Source organism: Zonotrichia leucophrys, chromosome 2 (genome assembly GCF_028769735.1).
Source record: "Zonotrichia leucophrys gambelii isolate GWCS_2022_RI chromosome 2, RI_Zleu_2.0, whole genome shotgun sequence".
Taxonomy (NCBI): Eukaryota; Metazoa; Chordata; class Aves; order Passeriformes; family Passerellidae; genus Zonotrichia; species Zonotrichia leucophrys.
Genome location: NC_088171.1, coordinates 116,466,730 through 116,482,605, shown reverse-complemented (window position 1 = coordinate 116,482,605; position 15,876 = coordinate 116,466,730). Strand labels below are relative to the sequence as shown.

Here is a 15,876-nt window from a genome sequence, read left to right as displayed (position 1 = left end):
TTTTGTTTACCTCTCCATTATCATCTGTGCTACGTGAAAAATCCATGATTCGATCAACTTCCACATAATCTGGATTAAAAAGTTCATCATCAATCTGTTCAAGGAGAGAGGCAAAAATATAAAAGACATCTCTATTAGCCCTTCCTGAGAGGAAAAATGATTATATATTTCACCAGGCAATAATATTTTGGGTCACGGTGACACAGAATTTATATTTGGCAAACTTCAACATGTTAATTGAAATGCTACAATTCAGCAAGATCATTCCCCGTGAGGGAATCAGACTTCTCAGACTTTGTTAACTGGGCCTCTTAATTACTGTGTGAAACCTTTTACTGTGAGAGAATGTTTAAGAATATTTTAAATGAAGTGTGAAATTACAATTCACTAATGAGCAATCGAAAAGGCTTATGGCATGCAATGCATTTAGCATTCTTGAAAACTACAGCTTGCAATAAAGAAATTAGAGCCTTGTACTCTAAGTGCCTTTGGATTATTTTAACTACAGGAATTGTCTAACGCTTTACAAGCAAGATTTAAAGATTATTATTTCAAAAGCAGAGAAAACACAATGCATGCATACACAGTTTCTCTAAAAATCACAACTTGTCAGGTTTGTTCCGATGCCTTAAACAACTTATAGGATTCTCTGCCATACTAAAGCATTGCATTTCATTTTGAGTTTTAAGATCCACTTCAACCAAAGAGACAGACAAAAGGACTAAAAACGGTATATTTTAAGAGCTTTTTCTGAAACAATGACAAATTCCAAATATTTACAGTAACTTGTGATCCATTTGGAAATATATTAAAAAGAGAAAAAGGAAACAATTCCAGCTATCTTCACTTAGAACAGGTGGAAATTTTCAATTTGCAACAGGTTTTTTGTTTCAGCTTGAATGATACAGTAAAAATAAATATAAATAAATAAACAGAGTAGCTCATGAAGACTAATTTTTTTTCTTAAAAGACAGCATTTTTCTAAAAGGTAATCTTTCAGAGACACAAATCAGCAGATCTGGTCTTTTATTGACAGGACCCCTGCCACATTTCTGCTTATGGCTCTAAGTGAAATTAAATTGATGATAAAAAGCTTTGAATCCCTAGTGAGCAGCAGTCCATAACATAGAAAAAAAGCATGCATTTCTTCTGGCATAATCAGCTCCTGAGAAAAAAAGACATGGTACTGATTCAGTCAGGCTTACAAGGCTAATAACTAGCCACTCACTTCAAGGAAAAAAAAACCAACCAAAACTACAGGAAAAAGCATACAATCAGGACAGATGACTTTCATAAACTTGCAAGACTTGCATCCAGAATGCTTTATACCAGAATAGGTGCTACTGATATATCACAGAGTTATCCAAATTGTAATGCTTGAATATGGAACAAGAATTCCTAAGAATATTCCTTAAACACCAAAAAGAAACAAACCAAAAAAAAAAAAATCGTACTTCAGAAAGGAATTTATTCTGGCCCTGTTTTGCCTTAAACCGCTTAATCTTCTGCTGAATTCTCTTGTCTTTGTCCAGCTCTTCCACAGATGCCCACTGACAGTGAAGGTAAGAACTAGAAGATGAAACAGAAAAATCTTACTCAAAACTCTGCTTCCATTGCACTCCTGATTTATTCCACTAGTACAACTAGATCTTTCCAGCATGTCGTGGTGCTATGCTTGGAAAACGTGACACTATCTTCTTTACCACAGAGGTTATTAACCAATCATCTTTACTGAAAGTAATTATACTTACTAATAGAGAAACTTGTCAGGAAATAGAAACAACTCCCACTCAAAATTTGAATACATACCCTCTATACTTAATTTGGCACAAAACTAGAATGATTTTTATTGGACATATTTAAAACATAATTACTATACAAGACACTTATGCTAAAGTCACTATTTAATATCATATTCTTGAAAAGAGTAGGATTTTCATAAGTTAATAAAAAGATGCAAATATTTTAAGTACTACCATCCTATATAATTTTTTTGTGAGAACAGCATTGTAACTCAAAATTACTTGTGAGTCTTTCAAGACTGACAGAGAGAAAAGAAAACCCCCTTGTAAATGCAACATAGAAAGAACAGTATCTCTGCCAAAGTGACTTGTCCCACTCCATAAATTTAGTCTGTCAAAAGCTCTAGTGCTAAGACAGCACAGTTAACACAAAAATTATGTCTATGTAATAAAACTAAATAAAGCATAATTAAGCAATTCAACATTATACAATCAACAATATAGTGCAAAGGATACAAAAATGACAGCATATTTAAAGTGAAGTCAACTACATGCAGTTAGCTGACACAAGCACCCTTAAAGCAGATTTCTGTCTCTCAGACAGAAAATTTGGCAAAAATACACAAGGTGTGCTATTTTCCTACAAGAAAAGTGAGCTTATCCAGTTATGAAGTGTTTTATTTTAAATACCGATTGCATTGCAGTTTTAGAGTCCAGAAGCAAAACAACATGCTGCTCTCACCACAATTACATTCCTTTCAAGGAGGGGTAACAATCTGCTGGAATGCTGAAAGCCATCTCATTTGTTTGTTATCTTAGACATTTTGTTCAACATAAATCTTGTTTTTGATACAACATCAAGGGTTATGTTTGAGTAGTTTGCACACACTCTACACTTGCAGTTAGACCTACAACAGCACAGGTGTGTGCTCATGAGTCTGCATGCATAATGAGTCTTTAAGTATTTAATAGCAGAGCAATTTAACCTGTGGATTTAATTTTTTGGAGAGAACACAAATTGAAACAACACTATCAAACCCTGTACCACCAATGTAAGGTATTCCCCTGTTTATTATTCACGGTTTTGGATTAAACATTAGATATGCTTAAATTTTGATAATAATTTGTATCAGTTACAAAACCAGTTTTGAATGCTATTTGGAAGTTATATGAACTTAAGGATAGCAATCAAACCCATAATTTTACTTACAAGTTTTTATACTTTACATAGAACTCCTCTACTTCTACTTCCTCTCCGTTCTCCGTCTAAAAGAAAAGAAATGTTGAAACATGAATTAAATCTCTAAATAGCCCAACTTATTAAACTATTTAAAAACTGTCTGAGATATGGACTATGGTCCCCATACAGAGACACAAGTGGAGGTGTAGGAAAAGGTTTGTGGGGGCGGACATGGGTGAGGAGTTTCCTCCAGCTGCTTACCCAAGTACATACTGCACTGCTTACTACAACTTCCAAGACATGAATCATTTGAACTCCTCCCTAACCACATGCAGCTTCATTCACAACCTCACCCCAAATCTGGCTTTCTGCCAAACCCACAGTGTTAAGTAGAAGCCAAGTGTACCATTTTCTCAGGCAGCAGCCAATTAGCAACTGCACTCCTGAATGCCATATGTATTATTTTTGGCTGGCTCATAGCAACTTTACATTGTGGGTTTTGTAATGTTTTAAAAAAGAGTTTTAAAGGGGGTTTATTCCTCCATATAGTTAATAACTCCAAACAAGAAGCCATATAAAACTAAACCTTATACCTCTGCTAGAATTGTAGTGCATCAGTGTTCATGGCTTTAGTTTTACTCAATGGTGCAATTAAATTCACTCAGGCAAGATGTCTCACATACAGAGCAGCCAAATTAAATTAACACCCAAAAACTACATTTAAAGCAAGGTTAAAGTTGTGACACAAACCAGCAAAACCAAGGGCATTCAGTGCTAAGAGTTGAGCTACCCTTAACTTATCCCTGGTGCCAAAGTATTGCATAACATATGGCATGTAATACTTTGTTGAATTGCTCCTTAACCCAGCCACAGGACAAACTAAGGACAGTGCACCAGGCACACATTTAGAATTCAGATTATGTCACAACATTAACTGTTTGTTTTTACTAATGAACTTTAGGAAAGTTTTAAATAGAGCAGCATTTTCTGGTTCAAACATTTCATCAGGGACAACATCATCTGTAATAAATACTGTGTATGCAGCATTAAGCGGGCAGAACTGTTGACTGCTGCATAAATCAACTTTTGTATTTTCCTACATATATTTAAAATACATACAAACACACACACACACAAGAGGGACTACTCTGAAACTTGAACTGTCATTTTTAGTTGCTGGCTAGGTTTCACCTCCACAGCAGTGCAATTAAAGAACAACAGTAGCAGCTGCATTAAACTGTGTTCTAGCACAGTGAAGTTCATGCATTCCCAGTCCCTGATTCACTCAGTATTCCTTTACTTCCTGAGTAGCAAGGGAGTTTCAGTTTAGCATTTACATCACTCCAGTACAGTCTGTTTGTATTCCTTCCTAGAGAGAGAAACAATACCAGATTCTGCCTATTTCTCCCTAAAGAAATGGAAGAAGATTCCTAGTGCTACCTCTTGATCTTGAATCTTCCATCAAAGTAGATAAGCTTTCCAAACCATCCTCTAAACCCAAACACAGGGGAGAAATTCTCTGACACTCACAAAGACATGGGCAAAGGAAAGAAATCTGAGAACCATCAAGATTCTTTTTAAAACAGAAAATTCAGAAGACCCTTTCTCAAGACAATATTAATATTTAGAGATCAAAACTGCATTGAAAAAAGAAGCTGGAGACCACATTATTGGAACCTATTCATTGCCCTGAGGCAAAATTAGTCTTTAAGAAGTCAACCCTAATTTTAAGACATTAACTTCTTTTATTATCTAAAATGTATTACAGCCAAGTCGCTTTGATTACTCTTAAACCAGAATCCTTTGAGATCCATCAGTATTACAATGACAACATCATTAAACACCTTTATATAGAGGTTTCATATTAACCAACTTCACTCCCCTCAGCAGCATTTCAGTCAAACATATTTTCTGTCAGCTGCCAACTTAATAATAATAATTTACAATGCACATCTTGATAAATTCTGTAACTCTCATGAGTAAAACACAATTTTGTATTGTCTAATAGGTAATGTTAACTGGTCTATGTTATTAGATGTTCCATGAGAGTGCATCAAAGATTCTCCTAAGCAAAAAGAAAAAATATTTTTAAAATCTTTGTCTGCCATTCAGCCCTTATGCCCTCCTCCAAAAATTTAATCAAATTACAACTGTCAGCACCCAAGCAGAGGTTGACAGTACATCACTTTAGGGTGTATGAGACAGCAGCTTATACCTCTGATGTCACTGTGCACTCCTCACTACCTGTACACATATATTAACCAGGCAAAAAGGTGAGATAGAACATTTATGCAAAATTCTCCCCAAACTGATTACACAGACATCCTAAAATAACAAATGGCAGACTTGGGGAATGCAAGACACTTCAAATTATCATTTCCAGGTGTGGCCAGGATCTGATTCACAGTCTTCGCAGATAATTGAAGAAACAAATGACCCCTTCATTCAAGCAAATACTTAAAAGCACATAATCTTGCATGCCATTGCCACAGAAGTGATAGAGGAACACTGCTAAGGCAAAAATTAGTTGTATAAGCCACTCAGGTGTAGAGACAAAAAAAAAGGGGAAAAAGGCAAAAAACCCCAACCAACCAACCAACCCTAAGAAAAAACAAACCACGAAATACCCCAAACAACCACTACTATCAACTACCAGAAAAACAGCAGATAGAACTCATTAATAACAGATGTAAAGCAACACACAAAACCCAACCACCTCAATTGATACACAGCCCAAAATTGTAAACTGATTTGAGGAAGAGATATAGGTATCATATACATTTCAATTAGTTTTAATTCTCACATGTACTAGGAGGCAAAAAGCAACATTCACATGTTTAACATGCAAGTACAGGGTTCTTTCTACAAACTCCCTGTATTTCCAAAATATGTGCTATTTCTGCTGGATAGCATAATCAGTTCTAGCTATTCATTTTCAAAGTTAAGAAGCAGGAATTCAAAGGGGACTGAATGAAAAATTTCAACATTCAAACTCATCAGGTTTGGAAAGAGAGTGATACACACACTTCATGCCTTCCGCAAGAAGAAGGAGTATTCAAGGGAATTCAACATTCCACATTAGGAATAACTGAAAAACACCATCTTTTTTACTTCAAACAGGAACTCAGCTCTACCTTTTACTCTGTACGTCTCAAAAATGGCTGCAAGTAGAGTGCTGCATCCTATCTGGTAACTCCAGAGCTAGACTAAGGCTATTTCTCAGAAAACCAGCATGATTTTATGATAAGAATACTGCTCCAAAAGCATACTCATTATCTAATGTCCTTTACTTGAATGCAACATCTTTGTTACAACCTAATCCACTGAAAGGTTTCCTAGTGAAGCCTCTCCTCGTGTTTGTTTTATGCACTGGTCCTGATCGCAGCAATTTTACTTTGATTAGTAATCTAACAACCAGGGTTTTGATGACGTTAGTAAGAGTGTAAAAGACCTTTAATAAAAGCACAGTTGGATACTTCAGATGTTAAATATTAACATCCTGAAATCCATTTTTTTTTGAAATTTGGAGAAGAGCAGGGAAAGAAGAGACACCCCTCAAACCTGCAAATACAATCCATAAAAAACATTAAAGAAAAAGCTCAAAATAGAGCTTGCCTCCAGCAGAGCTTGCAATCAAAGACATGTAGGCAGCAGACCAACTACTTCCCACAAACTGCAGCAAAATACACACTCCCCATGAGTAATCACACCTTTGTTTGCAGGAGAGAGGAAGAAGGGAAGAATAATTGGTGAAAAACAGCTTCCCCTGTAAAGACATTTATGAAAGGACCACATCCTCCTCTCCTGCCTAGCAGACCATCAGGACAAGTAAATACTCACTTTATATTGCCTGAAGTTTATCTGAAAAATAAGCCTATGATTTGAAACACAAAACACAGTTCTAGACTTAAAAAAATGAAGAGAAAAAACACTCTAAAAAGCCTTAGAAGCTTATGCTGGAAGATGCATAAACAGGACAGACTGAATCACAGGAACTCGTGACATTAAAATGAATGTAGGTTTACAGAATTGTTAATTATGTTAGGACAGTAGTAATAAAATTGAACACACACACCCTATCTTGCCCAAGAAAACCAAAGAAAAATCCAAACACAAACCCCAAACCACCAGAACAGTGAAAAAAAGAAATCCATTAATAAAGGCAAATTTCCTTTCTCCAATTTGAAAATTAACACTGAGGTAAAGATGAATTGCTGTTTAGCAAAGATCAACATGATGCTGTATAAGTCTAAGTCAGACAGTTTTCTGCCCAACTAAGTCAGAGAATTAGCTACACAAAAGAGTCTATAAATATAATCATGCCCATTTTGGAATAAATTCTTTTCTACTTCCTTCTCAGAGGTCTAACACTTTGGAAGTGCGAAGGTCAATCAAGTTGAGAAGCACATTAGAAAAATCTGTAAGCAAAATAAGAACTTAACTAGGAGGCAGGGCAGAATTATAAGGGAGCCACACTGAACTTGAGTGTTTCTTTCACCATCTTAGCATAGTGACAAGGAAAATATTCATCACCTGTGTATGCATCATACTTGCTCACATGTAAATTTTTGCAGCTGCTAAGCACAACTGCCATCAAAAGATGCAAAAATTATGGGCAAGGATTTTTTAGTTCTCTCATTCCTCAAACTCCTATGGAATATCACTCTGAAGTGAAGAGCACCACAGATTTCATTCAAGCATGTATATTTGCAAAACTCAAATTTTTTATCCAAAAAAAGCAAGACACAAGTAAAAGATTAAACAATCTGTTTTGTGTATGTCTACTGAAAAACATGTTGCATACCATCTGAATACACTTTCAGGGAACCTCCTCTGTTCAACAGAACAGTTTTTTAATTGGGAATATCCAAGGCATTTGAAGAATTGAGTAAGGGCTTCAGAAGAAATATGCTTAGCCTATTTAAAGTATGAGGGGAAGGAAAATGTTTTACCTTTTTCTTGACTAAACGGCTACTCATGATTTTCTCCACAATAGGACCTTCAGCATCAGCAGATTCCTACATCATAAACAGCATACAAGAGTTACAGGAGTGCATCTTTGTTAAAGACTTCATTTGTTACAAAAACTCTAAAATAATTTTTGTAACAGAAGCTTAATACCAAGAGGACATTTTCCCCCTAGCATGAGAACTTTGAGAGTTCAAAGAGATTTTATACCATAATAAACGACTGAAGGATACTTGTTTAAGCCCATTTTTAAGACCTAGTGCAACTCCAGCTCCCTCAGTTAAGAAGGCTGATGTGCACAGATAAACAGATATAACAACATGAGCAGTTTCCCTGTCCTAAAATGCTTTCAGCACCATACAGTCTAAACAGCAGATGATGTTCAGACGCTCTAGCTGGCAGTGCAGGTGTCGACACGATCACTCTCAAAACTGCCTGCAATTCTCTATTACATTAATTCACTATTGCAACGGGAGGCAAACCATCCCAACTGTCCTTCTGAGAAGACACAATTAACAATGGAGATCACATACAATATTTCACAAGGCTTAACAAATTGCCAAATGAAATACCAAAGAACATGGATATATTCTCCAATAGGTCATCAGTTAAATGAAGTAGTTCTTTGAAAAAGCACTACAAAACAATGAGATTGTTACAACAGTCATTCCTACAGTATTACCCCTCATCTTATTCAAACTATTTTATCCATCATTTACATTGCACAGAGAATAAAGTGTACCCTGCTGGGTACTACAAGGCAGTAATTTCATAAAGGAGTTCTTATGGTGCCTAGCAGCAGGGGACAAGCTTGAGTGGTTTATTAAAGTCACAGAAGCCAGACCACTGAATTCACAGAAGTACATTCTAGATTTCTAGCAGTACAGTTTTGGTTTCCTTTAGCTAGGGACCACTAATTTCAAAGAACTTAGCTTGAACTTTCAAGCTGTATATCATCAGCTTGCAAACAAAGCCATGAGTTGATATATTCTTTATGAATGTAAAAACCAATGCCTTCTGGCACATTCTATCAATCACATATGAATACCATTCAAGAAAAGGGCCCATATTTGATCTCTGAATGCTGCAGTTATGGCCACCTTTCCAGCCTATTCAAATCTGACCTGTTGCTCTGACTGAGAAGTATTTGAAGGAGAGTCTCTTCCAGCAGCATCAGCATCATCAGCCTCCTCATCTGAAATCTTGAACTCCAGGTCTTCAGTATAACGCTTCCTCTTCACCTGCCTGCTGGAGCGTCGTTTCTGAACAGAAAGAATTCATATTTTTCATGAGAAACAAAGTTGATGAGAAGCAGAATAACCAAGAAAACTTCTCTGTGTGTCTCAAATACATTAGTGTGCAGGAAATGCTATAATTTCTACAACACCCTGGCAGAAAGAGTGGACCCAGGACACTACCATTCTGAACTCCTGCCTGTTAGCTGTTTTTAAATTCTGTAAGCAAAAAACAACAGAAACCTAAAATGAAACAAAAAATCAACCACAAATAAAAATTGACTTTATGTTTGTTTCAAGTTGGAAAGTGGGAGGGCATTTTTTCACTTTTTTTAACATTACTAAAACATCCTTAAAAAATTAGGAAGCCTATCTCAGAAAGCAATTAAAACCCAAGAAGCTACACCTCTCCATTCACATCTGTAACAAACTTTGACAGATGGCCAATGCAGGAGCCAAACACCACCTTTCCACAGCATGGCCCACTGTGTTGCTAAGCAGTGACAACACACTTTCTTCCTCTCCCCATCCACCCAGTGTACAGGGATTATCTTGTAGGGGAAACACAATGAAATACGATTTCCTCACTTCACTGACCCAGCACTGTTCAGAAAAGCATCCTGCAGCACAGCATGGGAAAAGACCCCAAACTAACAGAGGAGAATGGAAAACTTGAACCACCCCAAATTGAAAACACGATTTCTGTGCTCCCATACCCTCACCACAAGGATGAGATAAAGCTTTAGCAATATTACACAAAACAACCTGTAAAATACAGAAACATGCATTTGACAGAATTTGCAACTTGATGTTCAGTGTTGGGTATTGCTTTTACAACAATAAAATTCAACTTCCCAGACAGTCTGCATCAAGTTATATATTTGAAAAGCTGTAAGGATATGTTGCTGAAGAAAACTGTCAACTGAGCTTCAAATATCTTAATGGAGCAATGTGTACATTAAAATTATGTTGCCTATCAAATGTTTAAAAAAAAACCCTCTTAATGACTTGATACACTACATATTTATATATTTAACACTACTTATTTACACATCTTTCTCCGCCACTGCACATCTTCACTGATACATGCACATACTTATGTAGCTGGTTTAACAGACTTACACACCTGAGTCTCTCAATATACATAGACAAAGTCAAATACTTACTTTTAGATAACTAATCATTCTTTTTAAAGCATAAATACTTGGTGCACTTCACAAAAATAGAAATTATTTATTTAACTGAAAATGAAAATTTTGAGCAAAGGTTAAGCTTACATCACCCTTTTAAACAATGGTGACGTGACTTCTACCTTTAATGCAGTAACTTATGGGGGTTTCCAGAAAACAATATTTTTATACTTCAAAATAGTAACACTTGAAAAATTTGCATCTTGATTTACATGATCACTGATGGGAAAATACCAATTTTCTTCTGACTCTGTAGGTAAGTCTTACCATTATTTATGGTGCCAAAAATCTCTTCTTCCATTTCCCTAACAGAAAGAATACCTGAAGCATAATGGTAGCCTTTATTTGATATTTTTTCGACTTGATGAACTTCCTGTTTCCTCTTACATTCAATGTGGTTTTGCAATTGTTATGCGCTGTTGACAGAAACTGTGCATGTATTTACCTGCACCAGATTAACTCATTAACTGATCTACAGGTAGGAAGGTGAGTAATAGGTTTGATCATGGAATATAAAAAACCTGCATAACACACAAGTATTTCTGCTCTTTAAACAAAACAATGCATCACTGTGCATTACTACATAATATCTCCACAGAAGGCTAAGGATTTAACACTAAGAATGCAACTGTGTCTTGGACAACTGAGTAACATCAATCTCAGTTGAGAAATATGTAAAAAGTTTATTAACTGTAGCTGTCCCAGCAAACATGGTTGGAACCCTTTCCTAAGTTCATGCAAAGAAGTGCATTATAGCATGCACGTGCAAGATAGTACTAAGAAAACAGAAAATTTCCTGAAATACTTTGCTACATTTAATTAAAAAGTGATGCAAGTGCCCTAGCACTTCTATTTACAAAAAAATTAAAAATAAAAAAAATCAAATATCAGGTTTATCACCCAATTGTGTTTGACAAAACATAAGTTTTTGTTCCATTAAACTGAAAACAAGCAAACCATGCAGAAATATTGAACTGTAAATGGAATATAATCACCTACAAACTAACCCAAAAAACCCCTCTGAAGCCCTCAAGTTTCTTCATCTTTTGCCAGTGTCTTCAATCAGGCTGGCAGAGATTAGCAGCACAGAACAGAAAACTCAATTCTTCAAACACTTTAATATCTTCATGGTTTAACTCAACTTCTCTTATTCAGAATACACAGTCTGAAGGAGTCAGGAAGAACACGCTCTCATACTGCTTCTTTTGTTTTTAACTAGAATATACTAGATTGCTCACATTTCATTATTTACTATATTCTTCTTGAAAATAGTGGGAGGAAGGGCATAAACCATGTTTTTGTAGGACAACTGTTTGCCAAAGCCTTCACCAGGCTATTCTGACCATCCCCAATTGATCATTGGTCTGAATATCTCTCATAACCAAAAGCAATCCACCCACAACCTGATGTGCAAAGGACAAATGCAGTGGATTTCATGTACACTGGTATGACTACACAGGAGTCTCACACTTTCCCCACCACAATTTGCCTCTACCTCTTCATGAGGGGATTCTTATTTTCAGTGCCCACTCTAAACACTGCCAGCAGAAGCAAGCCAGGAGCTGTCCACTTCTTAACATGCCAAATGACAGAGCACACAAAACTTGTGCAACTCTTATTTCCAGATCTGCTTACATGAAACAAAGGTTGGACAGAAGGTGATAGGTGTGCAGTGGTCAAGAGAAATTAATCAATGTGAACCTTGCAGAAAAAGCCTCTTATCCACTAAAGCAGTGTAGCTACAAGTGCTTGACATGCATGTTTCCAACACTCTGCCCTGTCATGTCTCATTTGTGGTTTCAGAAGGTTTGCAAAGCCAATGCAAGAATAATCACCAAGCTTATAAGCAAGGCCTTGTAATAGTACATTAAGTCTAGAGAACAGAACATTCAGCACCATAACTGCAATCAAAGAGAATGTGTGAAAACTCAGCAGCACTTTAACATATCTGCAAGCAACAAGACTGTAAAGCAAAATTATGATGAAAAATACTTGTTTTTGTAAAATATTCACCACGGTGATTTTAATTTCTCACCTTCTTTGTAAACAATACAGAAATTATCCAAATACCTGTATCTCTGTAACAAAAACCACAAGAACTATTGTTTTATGCTTCTAAGTTGTCAAAGCCTACAATGAACTTCAACTATAGCATTACCTGAACCCCTGGATCATCTTCATCTTCGGGATGAGGTGATGGTGGTGGAGTTTTTTCCAAATCTGAGTTTTCAGAACCTTCCTTTCCCTTGTTAACCTTTTTCTTCGCAGCATTGGCTTCTGAATCTTGCTTCTTGCTACTGAAACAGAGGTATTTTTAATCACTATTTGCAGAAAAACATAAGCAAGAGGTGCTTAAAAAACAATTGATCCATGAGATGTTTGTTTTGAGTGACTTCATTATTTTCAACTGCCTTTCTTAAGTATTTCAAAGTAACTGCAAAATCAGTGATGCATGGGCCATCACTACACAAGCCTTAAGAACAGACACCTCGCTTCTTTCCTTCAAGACCTTAGACAGCGACACTCGATGTGTACCAACAAGAAACTAAAAATGAGATGGGAAAGGAAGAGTTGCTCTCTTCAGAACCTGCACTTTCTGAAAGCAGTGTTTGGACAACCTGACACATGAGAAGAGAAAAAGGATTATGCATGTGCTTGTCTTGTATTACCTGTGCAGCCCAGGTAAGCAGAATCAGAGCAAGCATTACCAAAACAAAGGACTGAATTCATCTTCTTCTACAATCCCTGCTATTTCCAAGCAGGAAATGCACTTTAGTGTCAGTGCTGAGGGCACCCATACAGCTTCAATACATGTAACTACAGCTTGTACAGGGGGAAAAAACACCATCCTAGCATCTCAGCATCTACACAATACCAGAAAGCTATATCCACTGACAATGATGTTTTGAGTGTAGTCCCTGCCCTTCCTCCCCCATGAAAACATTCATCACCTGAAGAGCTGGGACTGTCTCCAATTGCCCTCATTGGCTTGGAAATGGGTGAAGATATATGCATCAAAATACAGCTTTAAATACACCATCAAAATACAGCTTTAAATACACTGTCACCAAATCACAAACTGAAATGATCTGCCGCATGGCAGGGGGGAAATTTTTAAATGGCAACAAAAATCGATGGTAGAAGGTAGTATTTTAAAGCACATCTAGCCTTTGAGTCTGAGGCAGGTTTTTACTAGTTTTTTGTGGTCAGCTCCCAGCAGCCTATTCCCAGCGTGAGGGGCTTGCTAAGGGAAGCTGCTGAGATGGCTGACAGCAGAGCAGAGCTGTGTGCTGGTACCTGCCACATGGCAAGCACAGGTCACCAAGCACTATATAAGACACTTTTATATGGTTTCTACATTCTCATCACTTTACTTTCATACCAGGGAAACTGCCCAGGTTTGTTTTTTCTTCATGATCCTCATATTTGTAATTTCTCATTTAAACAACAGCTTTAAGTTTGTTCATTTTGATCAGTACATTAGCCCACCAACAATGTATTTTGGATCTGTAATTTAAACTTTTCCAATACAGTCACATGTCTCTTCAGGACTTTGTCAACTTGGCTACAGTGTTATTTTCTCCTTGCAGCCTATGAGTAAACTAGCACTGATTTCCAAGTTTAAAAAAAAAAAATTTAAAAAAATTACACATGAAAAACCTGTAAGTTTTGAACATGGATTTGTATTATTGCAAAATTGTCTCTACTTAGCCCTACTGAGGCTATATCTGGAGTACTGTGTCCAGTTCTGGACTCCTCAGTGAAACAAAGACAAGGAGCTAGTGAATAGGATACAGAAGAGTATCCTACAGAAGAGGGGCACAGTGATGATTAGGGGTCTGGAGCATCTCTCTTAAGAGGAGAGACTGTGGGAGCTGGGCCTATTTAAAGAGAAGACTGAGACTAGATGATCTACAGAGGACACTTCCATTCCTAAGAATTCTGTGATTCATTAATGCATATAAGCATCTCAACAGCAGGTATCAAGAGGATGGCACCAGACTCTCTTCAGTGGTGCACAGTGACAAGACAAGGAGCAATGGCCAGAAACAAAAACAGAAGTTCCGCCTCAACATGAGGAAGGACTTCCTTACACTGAGGGTGGCAGAGCACTGAACAGGCTGCCCAGGAAGGTTGTGGAGTCTCTCTCTCTGGAGACATTCAAAACCCACCTGGACACCTTCCTGTGTCACCTGCTCTAGGTAACCCTGACCTGGCAGGGGGCTTGGATAAGATGACCTCCAGAGGTGCCTTCCAACCCTAACAATCCTGTGAAATTAATAGGACTCGACAAAACTCAAAAAAAAGCCTGCCTTAAACTGTGACAATTAAAAAAAGAATTAAAAATGAAAGGGGCTGTGGGGGGAAGAGTTGGACCCGGCGCAAAGAGCGCGGGCACAGCGGGGGCAGAGTTTGGCACGGCGGGAGGAGCGCGGGCAGAGGGCGAGCCCCGAGAGGCGGCGGGGCCGGGCAGGGCGCGTCCCTCCCTCCCTGCCTCCCTCCGTCGCTCGGTGCCCGGCGGGCTCCCCTCCCTCCCCGCCGGCGCTTGTTTCCGCTCTGGCTGCCACCAATGGCACAAAAAGCCGCAGCTGAAGCGGGGCCCCCTTCGCCTTTTCATCCGCACGCCGAGAGCGCTGGCGTCGCCCCGGCAACCCGCGGCCACGTGACCAGCACCTGCTCCGCTGGCCGGCGGCCACCGAGCGCTGCCATCTGCTTCCCTCAATCAGCGCCCGCCCGCTCCCGGCACCTGCGCGGCCGCGGCACGGGAACCCCCGCCGCACACACACCGGCCGCCAGCAAATCACCGCCGAACCGCTTCCAAAAACGCCGCTCGAAACCGAACGCCAAACAGCCACAAAGCAAAACAAACATAGAACGCCGCTTTGCGCGTTTCTCCAACTTGTTTAAATGGAAGGTGACGGTGGCCGCCAGGTGAAGCGCGCTGGCAGCCCGGCGCTTTTCCCCCCTGACCCCCGTAAATCGGAGCGGGGCGCGCAATTAAAGCTCAGCCGTCGTGCCGTGCCCCCGGTGCACGGCCGCCTGTGAATAACAGGCTTAAAGCCGGGAAGAATAGCGTGGGGCTAGGCGGGATAAAACACCAGCCTGCTGAAAGGCCGGGCAGCGCTAACGAGGGCCCGCCGAGCCACCGACCGCGCTGCGCTGCCGGCCGGCCGGGCGCAGACAAAGGGCCCGGCGCTGCGGGCAGGGCCGTCCCGACACGGGTTCCGGCCTGGCCTCCGGGAGAGCTTGCTCTGTCCGAGCCATGACCTGTATCTATCCCCGAGCCCTGCGCCTCGGCGTACACAGGCACCCTCGGCAACGGAGACGCGGTCGAAGCGATTGGGACAAAGTTTCAAGTCACTTCCCTTTCCAGACCACTGATAAACACACACGTGAAAGAGCGACCAGCTTGCGGAGAACAAAGCCCGTGTGCAGCTCCACCGGGAATTTTAAATTCTAAATTCAGCACCAGAACTGCTCTTTTTAAATGCACAGCTACAACTTCTTTGAAGGAAAGGGAAAGGAAGAAAAAAAAAATGAAGTAGAAATAGAACAGCACC

At 39.0% G+C, this 15,876-nt stretch overlaps 1 protein-coding gene across 7 annotated transcripts in view; it reads right to left on the bottom strand.

Moving 5' to 3' along the window:
- The window catches only part of CHD7 (chromodomain helicase DNA binding protein 7), a 133,477-nt gene that overhangs the window by 37,990 nt on the left and 79,611 nt on the right, over nt 1-15,876 (bottom strand). For 6 of the 7 annotated variants that reach the window (XM_064706139.1, XM_064706138.1, XM_064706144.1 and 3 more), the window contains 6 exons: nt 12,474-12,612; nt 9,015-9,152; nt 7,875-7,940; nt 2,953-3,008; nt 1,455-1,569; nt 11-94 (listed from right to left, as the gene is read on the bottom strand). In XM_064706139.1, coding sequence (XP_064562209.1) covers nt 11-94; nt 1,455-1,569; nt 2,953-3,008; nt 7,875-7,940; nt 9,015-9,152; nt 12,474-12,612 — 598 coding nt within the window. The remainder of the gene's footprint in view (nt 1-10; nt 95-1,454; nt 1,570-2,952; nt 3,009-7,874; nt 7,941-9,014; nt 9,153-12,473; nt 12,613-15,876) is intronic. The other variant, XM_064706142.1, reaches the window with a different exon arrangement.